Raw genomic sequence first — 17,030 nt, forward strand, 5'->3', positions numbered from 1 at the left:
TCGCGCAAGTCGTCAGTCATCCAAAATGACCTTTCATCCTTTGCTCTCCATCGCAGGCAAGATACTTGCCAGGATCCTACTAAACCGCCTCACAGCACACCTTGACCAAGGTCATTTGCCTGAGAGCCAATGTGGATTCCAGAAAGAGCGTGGAACCACCGACATGGTGTTTGCTGCAAGGCAGCTGCAAGAGAAATGATGCAAAATGCTGATCTGTTCTCCACCTATGTCGACCTCACTAAGGCCTTCGACACCGTGAGTAGAGAGGGACTGTGGAAGATCATGGCCAAGTACGGATGCCCTCGGAAATTTATTTCCTTGGTCAGCCAATTCCATGAAGGCATGCAGGCTCGAGTCCAGGACAATGGCGAAACATCTGCTCCTTTTGCTGTCACAAATGGTGTCAAGCAAGGCTGCGTCCTGGCTCCAACGCTGTTCAGCCTCATGTTCTCTGCAATGCTTACTGATGCCTTCAGAGATGGCGATGTTGGAATCGGCCTAAAGTACCGAACAGATGGCAAGTTGTTTAACCTCAGAAGGCTTCAAGCAAAAACGAAGGTCATGACAGACATCATCAGAGACTTTTTGTTTGCTGATGATTGTGCCCTCAACGCTGGATCTGAAGCCGACATGCAACTCAGCGTCGACAAGTTTGCCACTGCCAGCAGGAACTTCGGCCTTACCATCAGCACGAGGAAAACTGAAGTTCTCCATCAGCCAGCCCCAGGGAAACCCTACGTTGAGCCCAACATCACAGTCAACGGTCAGAGACTCAGTGCGGTGGAGTGGTTCACATACCTTGGCAGCACACTGTCACGATGAAGTGAACGTCAAGATTGCAAGAGCAAGCGCAACCTTTGGCAGACTCAGTGCAAATGTCTGGAACAGAAGAGGCATTAGTCTTGAGACCAAGCTAAAGGTCTACAGAGCAGTAGTTCTCCCCACACTACTGTACGCCTGTGAAACTTGGACAGTGTACCAACGACATGCCAAGAAGCTGAACCACTTCCACACAACATGCCTCAGGAAGCTACTGAACATCCAGTGACAAGACAGGACCCCAGACACAGAGGTGCTCGCAAAAGCCACCCTTCCCAGCATCTTCACCATCCTGATGCAGTCCCAGCTTCGCTGGGCTGGACACGTGGTGCGCATGCCAGACCATCGGCTGCCCAAAAGGCTCTTCTATGGCGAGCTGCAACAAGGGAAGAGATCACACGAAGGTCAGAAGAAGCGCTTCAGAGATACTCTGAAAGTCTCTCTTAAAGCGTTTGATATCAACCCTGACTCCTGGGAGGAATCTGCAGTGGACCGTGACAAATGGCGTGCTGCTGTGCACAAAGGCGCCAAGTTGTGCGAGGCCAACAGGACTGCTGCAGCTGTTCAGAAGAGGCAGGCCAGAAAGTCACGGGCAAACAAGCTCCCTGACAATGATATGCCTGTCTTTGTCTGCCCCAACTGTCAGCGAACATTTCGTGCGCAGATTGGACTGTTCAGCCATCTGCGCATTCACAGATAGATTCATGAGCATCCTCCCCCCCACCCCACCACCACCCTCCCCCCATCCCCCAGCTGGATGACAACGATGGTCATCATCGATCTCAATGGACACACACCTAGTAAAGATATTTTGATCTGGGATCTAAAGCCGAAGTTCCAAACATTAATAAGCATTATGTTTTGTTTAAACCAGCATGCGACCTTTATCTCTCATTTGAACATTCACTGTTGCTGTGGATTCCGCTCACTTGTGGCTGTATAATCTGTACTGCATAATGTCACTCTTCCACTTGCCATTCTTGACTTTCAGTATAGAGAGAAAACACAAAATTTCCAGTGCTCTATTTCTATGAAAACTTATAGTTTACTGAATTCTGAATCTTTTGACACCACATAAATGTTCAAGATAATTCTTGTTCTTGACCAGCAAATTTATGTTTTTTCATGAATGGATTTCTCCCTTTCTTCGTTTCAAACACATCAACTTTGAAAAAAAAATCATAGAAAAAAAACTGATCAAAGAAAAAAACTATTATAGACAGACCAACTCTGTTTTTTGTATGTTAATCTGTTATTTTTAATCAGTTGAGTGCAAAAAGTGTTGCCAAAGTGCCAATAAGACATCCACTAATGTCCTGCATGTATTTTGATTTTTCCTTATCAAAGTTTCGTACAATTAACATAAACTCTGATAGTTTTATGTGTCTGGATTATAAACATACTATCTAAGTGAGCATTACCAGGTGGAAGATCCCTTTTTTCCTCAATAATGATTTGCTTACTGGACCACTTGGAGTGCACATGTAAAAAGTGTTTGTCCATGCCAAAAAGGCATCGGACACTTTGTCAAGTGAGGACAGTGGTCCCAGTCAGCCCATTTACACAACTTTGCAAGCTGTGCTGATGATTATATATGTGTATAACAATGAGAGATGGATCTGTCTTGCTTTATGATTCATTTGAACTTTAAGGTGATGACAATGATGAAACCTACATCATCTCTTTCTTCAGTATATCTATCCAATCAGACATAATTTCTTAGTGAGAGACCATGACTGACAGTGAAGGCATTGTACTTTCATGTAATTTGAGAAGAGGGGGAAGAGAGATAGAGGAATGGTGAAAGACAAAAGGTCAAAGGCCAGAAAGAGGGTGGGGTTAGGAGACATGGCCAAACAGTCAGTGTTCATGTCTTTTCACAATGATCAACTGCTGGGAATGGCAACAGCCAATCATATACAATTTTCTTGAAACACAGGGTTGACAGACAATAGACGGGAATCATGTTTGTGACTTTTGCACACTTTTTAATCACTAATCGGCTGACCGATTTATCTATTTATAGAAGAGACAAACCAGATGCACAGCAGACACTTTGTCAGATCAGTTACAACCAGGAGGCAGAGAAAGTCATCAAAGTGCTCTCCTCAAAAGGGGGATGCTCTTTGGTGTAAGAAAACCTTGACAGCTCTCTTCTTGAGAACATGACAGACTTTTGACCTCACCAACGTTATGTTGTTACTGGGACAGTTATTCACTTTCATGACTACAAGTGTTGTGATTGTCATCATAATTTCATAACCTGTTTTCCTTTTCTTTCTACAGGTATAATCAAGCAATAAACATGCTACTTGCAGCTGTACCATAATTTTCGGCCTATAAGGCGCTTTTTTTCTTTTTTTTTAAAACTGAAATCTGACCCTTGCGTCTTATCAGCTGTATGCACCCTATCTGTTGTCTGAAAACTAAATTCTGACCACCATGAGGTGCCGCCTGACAAAACAAACTAAATAATGACAACATCATTGACCACGTTCACGATCACGCTGAACAACAACACTTCAGTCTTACCACTGTCCAATTCGACATGGTTCTTGTTCACCATCCACTCAAATAGAAACCAAATCGTGCACTTTATAAAATTTCAACTGAATGTGACCACAGTTCGCCCTTAGGCCATGAAAAAAAGAGCAGGGATAAATTCATGGAGTGAAAGCTGAGAAATCAGAAGATAACTGATTGTTTTTTTGAAAGAACCCAAAGCAAAATGGCAGACGGGACTGAAAAGTGGGGTTGGCAGACTGGATTCTGATTGAACAAGTTAATGGACTCGGGCTTTACAACAGTGTACATTCAACTGAAGGCTGTAAAATTGTATTAAAAAAAACAAAAACAAAAAAAACAAAACAACAAAAACCCAGCAGATAACAGAACAGACAAACAGAGTAACAAAGCCCAGTCAACAAGCAGACGAAAGCAAGTAGGATTCCCATCCAGTTTTCCAAAGATTACGTCACTACTTGGAAAACAACATCCACTGTTAGCAGAGACAAAATGGAGGACTTTCACTTTACAGCAGATGCAGCTTATTGGATGTGTGTGCCTTATACGAGTTCAATATAACTTTTTTCTTTAACTCATTGGAGATGCGCCAGAGCTTCAACTCTGGCACTCCACCCGCTCAGAACGACATGCCATAGTATTAGATACAACGGATATCCGAATTTTTTTTTTTTTTATACACTCAGCAGTGTTCAATTAAAGGGAAACTAACCAGGCTTTCTTGAGGGACAATTCTAGGAAAACATGAGTTATTTCCCCTTGACTGTTAACTGTGTGAAAGGCTTTTTTTCTTTATTTTTCTTGACCTGGTCAGAGGTTGCGATGATTACACAACAAACATGGCGGCGCAGTGAACGTACTCCCTGCGTGAGGCTGTCGAAATTGTGACAGAAGAAGGATCAGACATTAAACGTTACCTCCTAGAAGACACTGGTGACGAATTCTCTGATGATTTTTCTGATGATGATGACATTCAGTTAGTACCAGATGATGATTCTGAAAGCGACACCAAAACTTTGCTGACTGACCCCTACAACGCTGAGACAGAAATCGACAGTGACACAAGTGACAGCCATACCACAAGACAAGATGACTTGATGACTGTAGATATTGACGATGAGGAACAAGAGTACTTGTATGAGTGGATAAAAGACCTGATCAACTTCCCACTGGCTGCACCTTTCACTGGGACCCCAGGACTCTCACGGACTTTCCAGACACACCCACTCCTGTTGAGGTGAGTGTGCTTACAATTTGATATTGTTGCTAATTTATTTCTTGTGTAAATAATGTTGATTTTTACAATTTTTAATGAATAATTTGTATAGATTAATGTAAAATTATCATTTTCTGTGTGTGCACTTATTAAATTGAGTGGGGGTGTGTCTGTGCAATGGGTGTGTCACTGTATTATGCGTGGGCATGTCTTTGCATGTGTGTTATTTATACTGTCACTCCTGAATTATTATGCATGTGTATATGTGTATATTGCAGGACAACCCACAATCCACAGACAGTAAGGAAAATCTCCAAGTATTGAAGGAGGAGGTTGAGGCTGCAATACAGTCTGAAGCCAGAGAAATCCCCAGGAGTGGACAACGTCCCATATGAACTTTTGAAGTATAGAGGGAAAGAGACCACAGAAGCACTAACAATGCTATGTCAGAAGATCTGGACAGAAAAGAAGTGGCCAACAGAATGGACCCAATCGCTGGTGATTCCTCTACCCAAGAAGGGCAACCTCAAGCAATGTCAAAACTACAGGACTGTAAGTCTGATTAGCCACCCAAGCAAAGTCATGCTCCGCATCATCTTCAACCAATTGAAATCCAAGGCTGAGGAGCTGCTATCAGAACAACAAGCAGGCTTTAGAAAAGGGCGGAGCACTGTCGAACAAATATTCAACTGTCGAGTCCTCACTGAAAAACATCTACAACACCAAAAGGACATCTTTCACAACTTCATCGACTTCAAAAAAGCATTTGATCGGGTGTGGCACAGCGGCCTCTGGCAAGTACTGAGAGGCTTCAACACTGATGAAGGGCTCATTCAAGTCATCCAGGCCCTCTATGAACATTCCAGCAGCACAGTGCTCCTCAACAATCAACAAGGACAGTTCTTTTGGACCATAGTCGGAGTCAGGCAAGGATGTCTATTATCCCCGTTACTTTTTAACATCTTTCTGGAGAGAATCATGCAAGAGGGCCTCGAAGACCACCACACTTCCATCACCACTGGCAGCAGGCCAGTCTGCAATCTTCGATTCGCAGACGACATCGACCTCATGGGGGGCACTAACACCGAGCTCCAGGATCTAACAAACAGACTTACTACAAGAGCAAGTGCTTACGGCATGGAGGTCAGCACAGAGAAGTCAAAGGTCATGGTCAACAGCACAACTAACATCAGTGCCAACATAACCATGAATGGTGAGCCCTTGGAAGAAGTGACCAGCTTCAAGTACCTGGGAGCAACCCTGTCCAAAGACGGCACCTGCGCAGCAGAAATCCGAAATAGGATTAATTCTGCAACAGCAGCGATGGCCAAACTGAACAGGGTATGGAAAAGCAACATCAGATTCCACACAAAATTCCTGCTCTACAAGTCACTAGTGGTCTCCATCCTCTTATATGGATGTGAGACATGGACACTGGTGGCAGAAACAGAAAGAAGAATCCAAGCATTCGAAACCAAGTGCTTGAGGAGACTACTGCACATCTCCTACAAGGAGCACAAGACCAATGACTATGTGCGGAACCTGGTCAGCAACCTTGTTGGGCCCCAAGAACCACTGCTGGCGACTGTCAAACGACGGAAGATGGCATGGTTTGGTCATGTCATACGACATAACACCCTCTCCAAAACCATCCTGCAAGGAACTGTAGAGGGAAGGCGCAGACGGGGGCAGCAGAGAAAGAGCTGGTCCGACAACGTCAAGGAATGGACCAAAATGACGATGCCAGATCTCCTCACGACAGCTGCCAACAGAACGGCGTGGCGAGCTATGACATCTTCCTCATGTCCCCCCAACGACCCCAGCGGTCAAGGGAATGAGTTGAGTTGTTGATATGCTGTGTAATATTATTGATGTCTATTTTGCATTTGTTTTTGCCCCCCACCCTTTTTTTTTTTTGCAATATATGCAAAAGCTTTTCTTCTTTTTTTTTCTTATGACAGCATTGTCTGTTACAGAAATTCAAAACACTTTACACACATGAGGAGATCTGCCAGACACAGGAGCAGACATGGGGAAACTGAGGCCAGGCAGCCACTGGCCTGCTGACCATTCCACCCACCAAGGAGCAGCAGACCAGGAAAGCACAGAGAGGGTGCAAGGTGTGTTACGCCAAACACAAAACACAAGGAGCTGAAAAACGCAAAAGAAGCCACCACAATCATGTGCAAACAGTGTAAAGTGCGCCTCTGTGCTGTTCCATGCTTTGAGGTGTTCCAAACAGTCAAGGACTACAGCAAATAATAATCTAGCTGCAGCAGAAATGTGTAAATAGGTTTTTTTCTTCTTTTTTTTCAAGTGATGGATTTGTATGGTTTTGCGTTTTCTGTTTTTCCAGTGTTGTGACCTTTTATTTGATCTTTTTTTTAACAGTTTGTTGTGCAACATTTGACTTCAAAGTGATTCATGAGAATCAGGGAACCTTAGTGAGAAAATCATCTTATGCTTCTTTGTGGATTAGCTGATGGATATGACATGCCTGGTGAGTACAGTATACCTATTTTTCTTTTTCTTTCAATATCAATGACATAATTTAAAATATTTAAAAAAACAAAAACAAAAAAAGAAACCATTTAGCAGCATTTAATGAGAAAACTGTTTTAAAATGTTAAAAGAAGAGATAGTGAACTTTCTTGTGATATATAATTTGTATGTCTTTGTCTCTGTGTAAGTTGAATTTTTTTAATATGACCAATTTTGCCCGCCACAACAAAACTACATGAACTATTTAACTACATCTCCATAGAGTTAAATTCAAGAGGAGCGCCTTATGCACTGTGCGCCTTGTAGGACAAAAATTACGGTGTTTTGTTGTTTTCTTCTTTCTGGATGTCATTCTGTGGAGATGGAAATAGACTTTTTTAAATGCATAAAAATCATCATCTTCACTATGAAATGCCTGAATAGTTATCCAGATTCAAAATAATTGGGAAAAAAAGCCTGAATTTAGAATCCACATTCATTTTCCTTTACAGAGATTCACAATGTATTAACGCACATGTGAGCGAACAAATCATGTGTGAACAAATTAGTGATAGGAGACCAAAAAAAAACTCACCAGCATCCAGCTACCGTTATCAGGGACAGGTCTGAGAGCCAGTTCAGGACTGATGCGGTGGGGCTGTGGGTGACGACTGGCACTTTCATACAGCTCACTGTCTGAGGTGTAGCCACGGTCACTGACTGATGATGCACCACCCTCTTCCCCCACCTCACCATCACTCTGAGCTCCTTTAACACAATTGCCAAAATGCACTTCACAATTTCACTTTGAGTGTTTATACACTTACTCCTTCTTCACTAATTTGCTTTGAGTGTTTATACGCCTACTCCTACCTCACAATTTTGCTTTAAGTGTTTATACACCTACTCCTACTTCACAATTTTGTTTTTAGTGTTTATGCACCTACTCCTCTCTCCTCTGCTCTTGACATTTTTGACATTCTATGTCTCCAAGAGACCAGGACAAGTGCAGACAGACCAATACATTTTGAGAATTTCACAGTCTTTCAAAGGAATGAAGGAAGAGGGGTAGCAATCATACTGAACAAAAACCTAAAAAACAAAGTTTCCACCATAAATCTAGAGAAATGGTGTAGCAACTCATGTGAATTATTGGGGGTGCGTCTTGACAAACCTGACGGAGTTCACAAAAGCATCGTGCTCATCAATGCCTACGTTCACCCAGGAACCTGCACAACAAAAGAGGATTGGGCCTTTTTAGAGGAAATAGAGAACGAACTTGGAGACTCGGTCATTATCTGTGGAGACCTCAATGCAAGATCGAAGTTATGGGACCAGCGGAACACCAACCCACAAGGACTCGCACTTGAAGGAATGATAGGGGAAATTCTTCTTAGCCCTTTAACAACCACATCCCCAACTCGCCTTGGAACAAGACAAGGGGACAGTGACAGTGTGATCGACATCGCTCTAACATCTCCAAAATTCAGAGCAGAAATGAATGCAGAGACGCTTCCATACCAAGGCAGCGACCACCTCCCGGTAGCTTTCAGTCTACAGAAACTGTCCGATAAACCCTGTATGAAACTGCGTGATCCATTTCAGTATGAAACCAAAGAGACAACCGTCATCGAAAAATTAAGACGCAGAAGAAACAAAAGAACGGCACTGAACAGGATACAAACTATTCAGCCCCCATGGTGGAATACCGACACAGAGAGAGCCTGGATAGAAAAACATGCGGCTGTCAAACTTTGGCAAAAAGAAAGAACAAAACCATCTCCGGACAAAGATATTGAAACAAAAATGAAAGAAAAAACTAAACAGTTTGAAGTCACTGCTCAAGAGGCCAAAAATGACAAGTGGAAACAGTTTTGCGAGGCACTCAGTTATGACACAACATTGACAGAGTTCTGGCAATTTTATCGTCGCATGGAAGGGAAAACGTGCACAACAACAACCCCAGACATGTTAGACACTGACGGAACCAAGCTTAAGACAAATGAAGAAAAAGGATCTGCCTTGCTCAAACGTTTCATACAACAGAGTGATCAAAGAAACTTAGATGAGAAAAAGAAATATGTTGAGGAGTTAAACCAAACCCTTATGCAGACTGGACCTGATGATGACTTGACAATGGATGATCTAAACGAGGCAATAGCTAAATGCAAGAAAGAATCGGCTCCTGGCCCAGACAAAGTTCGTTACTCAGACATCAAGGAGCTATCGGAAGAAGACAGAAGCAAACTTTTCAATCTATATCAAAACAGTTTCCACAATGGACAGGTGCCGGAGGACTGGACACACAGCTTCTTAAAACCCATACCAAAACCAGGAAAGGACCATCGTCAGGTAAGCGGCTACCGGATCCTAACCATGCAAAACATTGTTGGAAAGCTCATGGAACGCATGATAGCCAGGAAACTTGCAAGGGATCTTGAACACAGGCACATTCTCCCTTCAAATCAAGGTGGTTACAGAACAGGCAAGTCCACATGGGAAAATGCAGCTGCCTTTGCATATGAGGTGTATGAAGGATTTCAAAGAAAAGAAGAAACACTAGCAGTAGCAATTGACCTTGAAGATGCCTACAATAAAGCCCAGTTTGCGCACCTCATGGAGCTGCTACTAAGGTATGGAGTAAGTTTGACACTGACAAGATGGATAGCAGCAGCGCTTCAGGAAAGAACCGTCGTCCTACGCCTCGGAGATTGGATGTCTGCACCTTCTAAACTATCCATGGGACTGCCACAAGGGTCTCCACTCTCTCCTGTCCTCTACAATGTCTACACGAAGGGCCTTGCAGACTTAAACAACAATGGAATTGCTCGGGTGCTTACCCTTGCGGATGACGGCCTGGTCTTCAAAACTTCGAAAAATGCTCAGGAAAGAACTGAAGCCGTCCAGAAACAACTAAACAATATTGCTCAATGGTGCAAAGACACAGGATCTTCCATCAATCCAGCGAAAGCCCAAACGTTGCTGTGCACCCTCAACAACAAAACCGCGAGCAAATCACCACCTTCTGTGTCATTCGATGGGATTCAAATTGAGAAAACTGAATGCCTACGCTACCTAGGAATACACCTTGACAGGATGCTGACCTTCAGAAAACATACGGAAAACACTGTTCTCAAATGCAAAAAGGGCCTTTCAGTCTTAAAAGCAATGGCAACCAAAGGAATTGAACAACGCCACCTCTTCCTGCTATACCAATCACTCGTCCTCAGTGTGATCGACTACGGACTTGGGCTAACAACACCGTCTCAAAGCAACCTCCTAAAATTAGAAAGAGTCCAAAATGAAGCTATGAGGCTGATCCTTGGAACAACAAAAGACACGCCCACAGAAACCATGCGATACCTGCTTGACCTTCCTTCAGTGCAGGCCAGAAACAAGTTAGAACAGGTCAAGACCTACTTCAAAGCATTAGAAAACCCTCAAAACCCACTGCATGACGCAGTCAAAGAACCAAAAGGCAGCCGTCTAGGACGAGGAAGATCATGGATGGGGCAAGCAGAAGACACAATCCAGCTAGTATGCCGACTTCAAGACCTGAAAGAAACAAAAGAATGGGAGAAAAACCCCGAAAACCTCAACCATCTATTCAACACAGTCATTTCACCCACTCTAGGAAGACATTGTCGGGAATGGCCAGAGGGCAAAACTGATGCGGAAGTGAAGCTGCTTATAGAAGAAAACAGTAAAGAAGAGGACATCATCATATACACAGATGGCTCAGTCACCAAAGACCAGTCTGGCTGGGGATTCACTGCGAAACAAAATGGAAAAACAATTTGGGAAGAGAATGCTGCCTACAAAGTCACAACCTCCAGCCTAACGATGGAAGTTGAAGCTGTGACACATGCCCTCCAGTGGCTATCGTCCTTCCATACGCCCGGAAACCAACATGCCATGATTCTAACCGACTCAATGAACCTCATACAGAAAATTGAAAACGGAATGGGAAGCCCAGTGTGGCATAACGCAATGCGCAACTTTCAGATTAAAAAACTCACATGGTCATACTGCCCGGGACATGCAGGTGTTAAGGGAAATGTGCGAGCTGACAGACTTGCTGGTAACGCAACACCAACGAGCGGCCTACATCTAGGAAAATCGGAAATCCTCAGAAAAGTCAAAGAATACCAAAAAGAACAGGTACAAGGCCATCACACCATCGATCGCCTCAAAGAAATAGAAGCAGAGAGAGGGAGCGGCCGCAAATCTAACATGAAAGGTAGAGCACGATGCTTTGCAAATCAAACAAATATCGGCATCATTTCCAAACCAACATTGCGCAAATTTCTTCAAAACGGAACAGAGTCTCTGTGGGCCTTTCCAAACACAACAGACCGAGCAACACACTAGACGCCACGTTCTTGGCATCAGAGATCTTTTCCCATCCCTCTTGCGGCCAGTCAGTGGCGGCTGTGTGTGTTTGTGTGTATGTGTGCTTTTGAGTGCGTTTGTGAATGCGCGAGAGTGAAACTGTACACAAGTGTCAGGAGAGATATGTGTACGTGTGTGTGTGTGTGTGTGTGTGTGTGTGTGTGAGGGGAGGTGGGAGTGCAGGGGGAGGTGGGGTAGAGGATGAGGTATGTGAGTGTATGCATGCCTACACTGTGGGAGCAACAGGATATTGGAACGTATATATATATATATATATATATATATATATATATATATATATATATATATATATATATATATATATATCTATCTTTGTATGTACGTGTGTGGAGTTGGGGGTGGGAGATATGGGCGTATGTGTGTGTGCTTGTACAAGTAAGTGTTCATCTCTGTGAATGTGTGTTTGTGTGTGTGTGTGTGTGTGCCGTGGAAGCTGCGATACGTAGACTAGAAATGAGTGTGTGGAGGAGGGGGTAGAGGAGGTGCAAGGTAATGTGTGTGTGTGTGTGTGTGTGTGTGTGTGTGTGTTGGAGCTCATGTACGTTTATATGTATTTGACTGTGCTTTCATATGTGCTTGTACAAGTAAGTGTTCATCTCTGTGAGTGTGTGTTTGTGTTTGTGTGTGTGTGTGTGTGCCGTGGAAGCTGCGATACTTAGACTAGAAATGAGTGTGTGGAGGAGGGGGGTAGAGGAGGTGCACGGTAATGCGTGTGTGTGTGTGTGTGTTGGAGCTCATGTACGTTTATATGTATTTGACTGTGCTTTCATATATGTGAAACTGCATGTCTGGTGCATTTCTGTTATGCATGTGTGGGTGTATGTGTGAATGTGTGTCTTCATTTTTTACATTTATTTGCTTATTTATCACCATTGTTGTCTTATTTATTTATTTATTTATGTTTTATTATTATCATTTTATTAGTATTACTAATATTATTACTACTACCTTTTTCTATATTATAATTATTATTTATTTATTTATTTATTTATTTATTTATGCAAGCTTATCTATTATTTATTCCCCCCGTTTTTTTGTTTTGTTTTGTTTTTTTTTTGTTTTTTTTTTGTGTGTGTGTGTGGTTGTGTGTGTGGTTTTTTTTTGTTTGTTGTTTTTTTTTTTTTTTTTTCCCAAGGCCTGACTAAGCGCGTTGGGTTACGCTGCTGGTCAGGCATCTGCTTGGCAGATGTGGTGTAGCGTATATGGTTTTGTCCGAACGCAGTGACGCCTCCTTGAGCTACTGAAACTGAAACTGAAACTGCTCTCCCTCTCTCAGCACATGACCCCTGGGTTTGAAGGAATTTCCTGTTTCATTGTACACATAATTCTACAAGATTTTGATCATACATTTACTTCTCTGAAGACAATTAGTTCGGAAAACTTTATGACAGATTACCTGTAGATGTCAGAAAACATATTTTAATAATTTCAGTTATGCCCACACATAAATATCTATCTATCTATCTGTGTGTGTGTGTGTGTGTGTGTGTGTGTGTGTGTGTGTGTGTGTGAAAAATCATGATAAAAATAGAAATTAAACAAGTAACTTAGAGGCTGAGAGAAGGGAAATGGTTAGATTTCTTTTTGTACCATGTGACTGACTCTGACAGTGACTTGCATTATTCAAATAAAGTACCCAGCCCTCACCTGCATCATGCAAAACCTGGGCCACATCCACATCACTGTCCACCATTACAGGGGGGGGGTTGGCCCCCGCACCCACTACCTCCAGCAGGGTGAAGAGGGTGCTCCAGTCACTGGCAGCATGGATGTTGGCAGCATTGGTGCGCAGCAGTTCATGCAGGCCATAGGTCAGCTGGCGGGCCAGGGAGTGCAGCACTGGACCCGGCAACACCAGCAGTAACCGCAGAGCTCCCAGCACCTGGTGCACAGACAGGCTGTGAGCAAGTCTCTCACTTACACCCTCCTGTGACCATATGCACTCAGTCAGTCCACATTCCTACATCTTCAAACACTTCACTTTGAACAAATATGGTTAAAATTCTCTGCATCACAATCAATTCCAGGATTTCCAGTCAAATTTTGTTTTTGTTGGGTGCCTTTGGCCCTGTATTATATCAGAGTTTGAAATAGCAGTCACCCAGCTGTGTATTGGCACCCAGTCAACTGATAGCGTGCGCCTCCCTCCCTCCACCACTCAAATTACCCCCCTTCCCTTTCAGGCTGCACATGTGGAATGACAGTGCTTGTTCACTGTTATTTTACTCCTATGTGTGCTATACAGATGCAGACTGACCAGTCTGGGCACAAAACTTACATTACTGTTACTTTCAATCCTTGTCATGAAATGAGTTGTGACTGCTGTCATCATTTGCCCAATCTGTACCTGAAACACCACCATTTTGACCAACCGTACGTGCAAGTGACTTCGGAATTCCCCTCTGCCTATGAGTCATACACGACAGACCACAGATGTCCAAGTGATGTAAACAATCTTCAAACATTCTAAAAGACAGGGAGAAAAAAAAAGTGGATTGGTTCCCTTCAACAATCAAAAGTGAGTTGCTGATGAAAATCTGATGTGATAGTCACACTGCAAGTCAGGCAAGAGGTTAACTCAGATTTGAAACAACAATAACAACTGTAATACAAAGGAATCAAAACTTTATCAACTGCTCAAAGTGTGATGTATACGCAATAATCATGCAAAATTTCAAGGAGACATACGTGTTTTCTTCTTCTTCATTCGTGGGCAGTAACTCCCACGTTCACTCATATGTACACGTGTGGGATTAATTTATCAACCCATTAATTATCTATTTATTCTTCTATTTACTTATTCATTCATTCAGTCATCTATTATTTATTCATTTATGCATTCATCCATCTGTTTTCTTTCTTCATTTATTCATTGTTCTCGTTGTATGAATGGTCATTGTTTATTCACAGTGACACACCTGACCTTTTTAGTGTTCCCCTTTACAAAAAGATTATCCATTTTTTTCATTTGCTTGCTTCTTTATTCATTTACGCATTTATTTATTCATTACTGTGGTTTTATTTCTTTGTTTCTTTATTTATTCATACATTCACTTATTTCATCAGGTGATTAATTTATTCATTAGTTTATTCATTTATTTATTTTTCCAAATAAATGGCAATTAGTTCAGCAGTAAAGATGGAAAATGTTTAACCAAGTGATACATCTTTTCATGGTATAATTCCTGTATTACAAAAGAACAGAATTAAGAACAGAATCATCTGTAAAAAGCTTTAGATAATTCCTAGAGCAAACAGAGCTCTTTAACAAATCTGGTTAATCATTTTTCTGCAAATGTGTGTGTGTGTGTGTGTGTGTGTGTGTGTGTGTGTGTGTGTGTGTGTGTGTGCATTTCCAATGTTTCATCCATAAAAGAATCAGCATCAACAATCATTGTTGATTTGCAATAAACTTTAAGTATTTTGGCACCATATCAAAACACAGAAGAAAAGGACAGTATACAGCGGTTCTGTTTTGGTGCCATTTTGTTTATATTGATTCATGAATCGGAATTCCATGTCCAAAACAGCCTACTCTGCGCTGGTCCCATAAGACCGTGAGCATGACCTTGCCTGCCGAGGGTTGGACACATGCCTTCTTTGAAGGTGGTGAGTCAAAATGCTTCCATAGCTTCAACTGGGCTTTAGTCTCTGGATCATAGTGATGGACCTATGTTTCGTCTTGCATGATTTTTCTGTTCAAGTCCTCCTCCTGGCTTTCTTGGCACATGGCCAAAAGAGCCTGGGTGCAGGTGATTCATTCCTGCTGCTGGAAAGGTGTGAGCAACCAGGGAATCCATCGTGCAGGCAACTTCTGCACATGCAAATGGTCAAGAATGATTTTATCCACAGACCCCAACTGATTTTGACATTTTGGGATAGTTGATGAACAGTTATGTGGCGATCCTCCAAATAGTGGCCTCTACTTGCTGGATGGTGTCTTCATCAATGGCAAATTGTGGTCGCCCAGGGATGGGAGCCATTTCCAGTGATGTCCGACCACACTTGAACTGACGATGCCAGTGTTTGACTACGTCATACAATGGGGCATCCTCCCTTTAAGAAGAAACTTGATGACTGCTCTGCATTCAACTGATTCCATTATCACACCTTACTCCACCATAGCACCTGTAAAAGAGAAACTGTTACAAGTTCAGAGTTGTAAATACTCACTTGAACTACAGAGATATGTATTATTATACATGTGCAATTTCAGCCTCCTATGATTACAGGAAGTAGGTCAGGGGAAAGCTTTAATGAATATCCCTTGTACTTTTTTGTATTAATAACTGTACCTTGTGAAAAACCTCATGCTCCTTGCAGGATGGTGTGTGTTCAATGTTTATCAACTAAGTTCTTTTATTTTTTTGGAGTTCACAATTCAGGTTAATAACAGTTTCAAGATGTAAGGAAAATGGTATCCTATTTTCCTAGATCCTTTTTTTTACAGGGCAACATTTATATCGGGGATTGGAATTGGTTATTTTGATATACTACTTTCCTAGATCCTTTTTTTTACAGGGCAACTATTACATCGGGGGATTGGGAATTGTTTTTTTGTGAAAAATGGTTTCACGTGTTTCACAAGCATTTTTGTAATCATACCATGAGTTATGGATGTGATGTTCTGCTGTGAAGTGCAGATTTGTTGCCAGATGGTGTCATGAAGCTGTCCAGGTTAGGGACATATTTTTGCCTGTAAAGGTATGTTGAAAATTATTGCACTCAGTTTGAAATGACTTTGACTATGTTTTGTGATGGGATATTGACCATAGTATATAAAAGCAGGACATTTGAATGGATAATTTATGTAGCATTTAAATGACAGACACATCGATATGTTGTGGGTGATTTGATGTTGTTGTAAAGCTTGTATGAGTAATCAGTACTTGGTGTTGTGATGATATACAGTTTGGTTGATAATAGATAATAGTTACTTAAATTTGTCTTAAGCTTTGTTAGACTATTCGATGGCTAAGAAATGTTAATTTTTTTTGGAAACATTGGTATTTCCTGATGGGATGAATGGGAATCATTTTAATGTAATTGTATTTTGCATTTCTTAGGGTGGTGAATGGACATCGTTTTCCAAGCGAATATTTTTTTTTATATTAGCTTCAGTGATAATTGGAAATTATGTCAATAGTTTTGGATGAAGATTTCCTCTTTAGTGTTTATGTAAAGGTATGGTGTCTGTGTTGTCTTGTGTGTCCACTTAGGTTTCCAGGAATAGTATTCAAAACATGGTCTGTAGTGGGACTGGAAATATGGAGGGGGGGTTGCATCCAGAAAGTCAAGGAACTGACACATACTAAAAATGTGCAGGCATCTAGTGGCCGGGGGCAGGCCACGGGGTTCTGTTTTGTGCCGAGGTGCCAGAGACTGGCATAGAACTGGATGGTGGGACAATTGGGACGAACTATCGGCACAGAAGATGAACGTGATGGTGGGACCATCGGGACATGCTGAGTGAGGAGCCAGGAGCTGGCAAGACTGCTGAAGAAAATTCAAGGCGGTGAAGTTAAACTTGTTTCCCCCCATAAAAAAATATATTCCAGTCCAGGTCATGAGTAGCAGC

At 42.2% G+C, this 17,030-nt stretch overlaps 1 protein-coding gene across 6 annotated transcripts in view; it reads right to left on the reverse strand.

The window, feature by feature from the left end:
- LOC143292975 (Golgi-specific brefeldin A-resistance guanine nucleotide exchange factor 1-like) overlaps window positions 1-17,030 on the reverse strand; it is a 233,267-nt gene that overhangs the window by 58,432 nt on the left and 157,805 nt on the right. For all 6 annotated transcript variants that reach the window (XM_076603709.1, XM_076603706.1, XM_076603708.1 and 3 more), the window contains exons 29-30: window positions 13,100-13,334; window positions 7,635-7,807 (exon numbers count right to left, since the gene is read on the reverse strand). In XM_076603709.1, the coding sequence (XP_076459824.1) occupies window positions 7,635-7,807; window positions 13,100-13,334 (408 nt within the window). The remainder of the gene's footprint in view (window positions 1-7,634; window positions 7,808-13,099; window positions 13,335-17,030) is intronic.

This window comes from Babylonia areolata, chromosome 18 (genome assembly GCF_041734735.1).
Source record: "Babylonia areolata isolate BAREFJ2019XMU chromosome 18, ASM4173473v1, whole genome shotgun sequence".
NCBI lineage: Eukaryota > Metazoa > Mollusca > Gastropoda > Neogastropoda > Buccinidae > Babylonia > Babylonia areolata.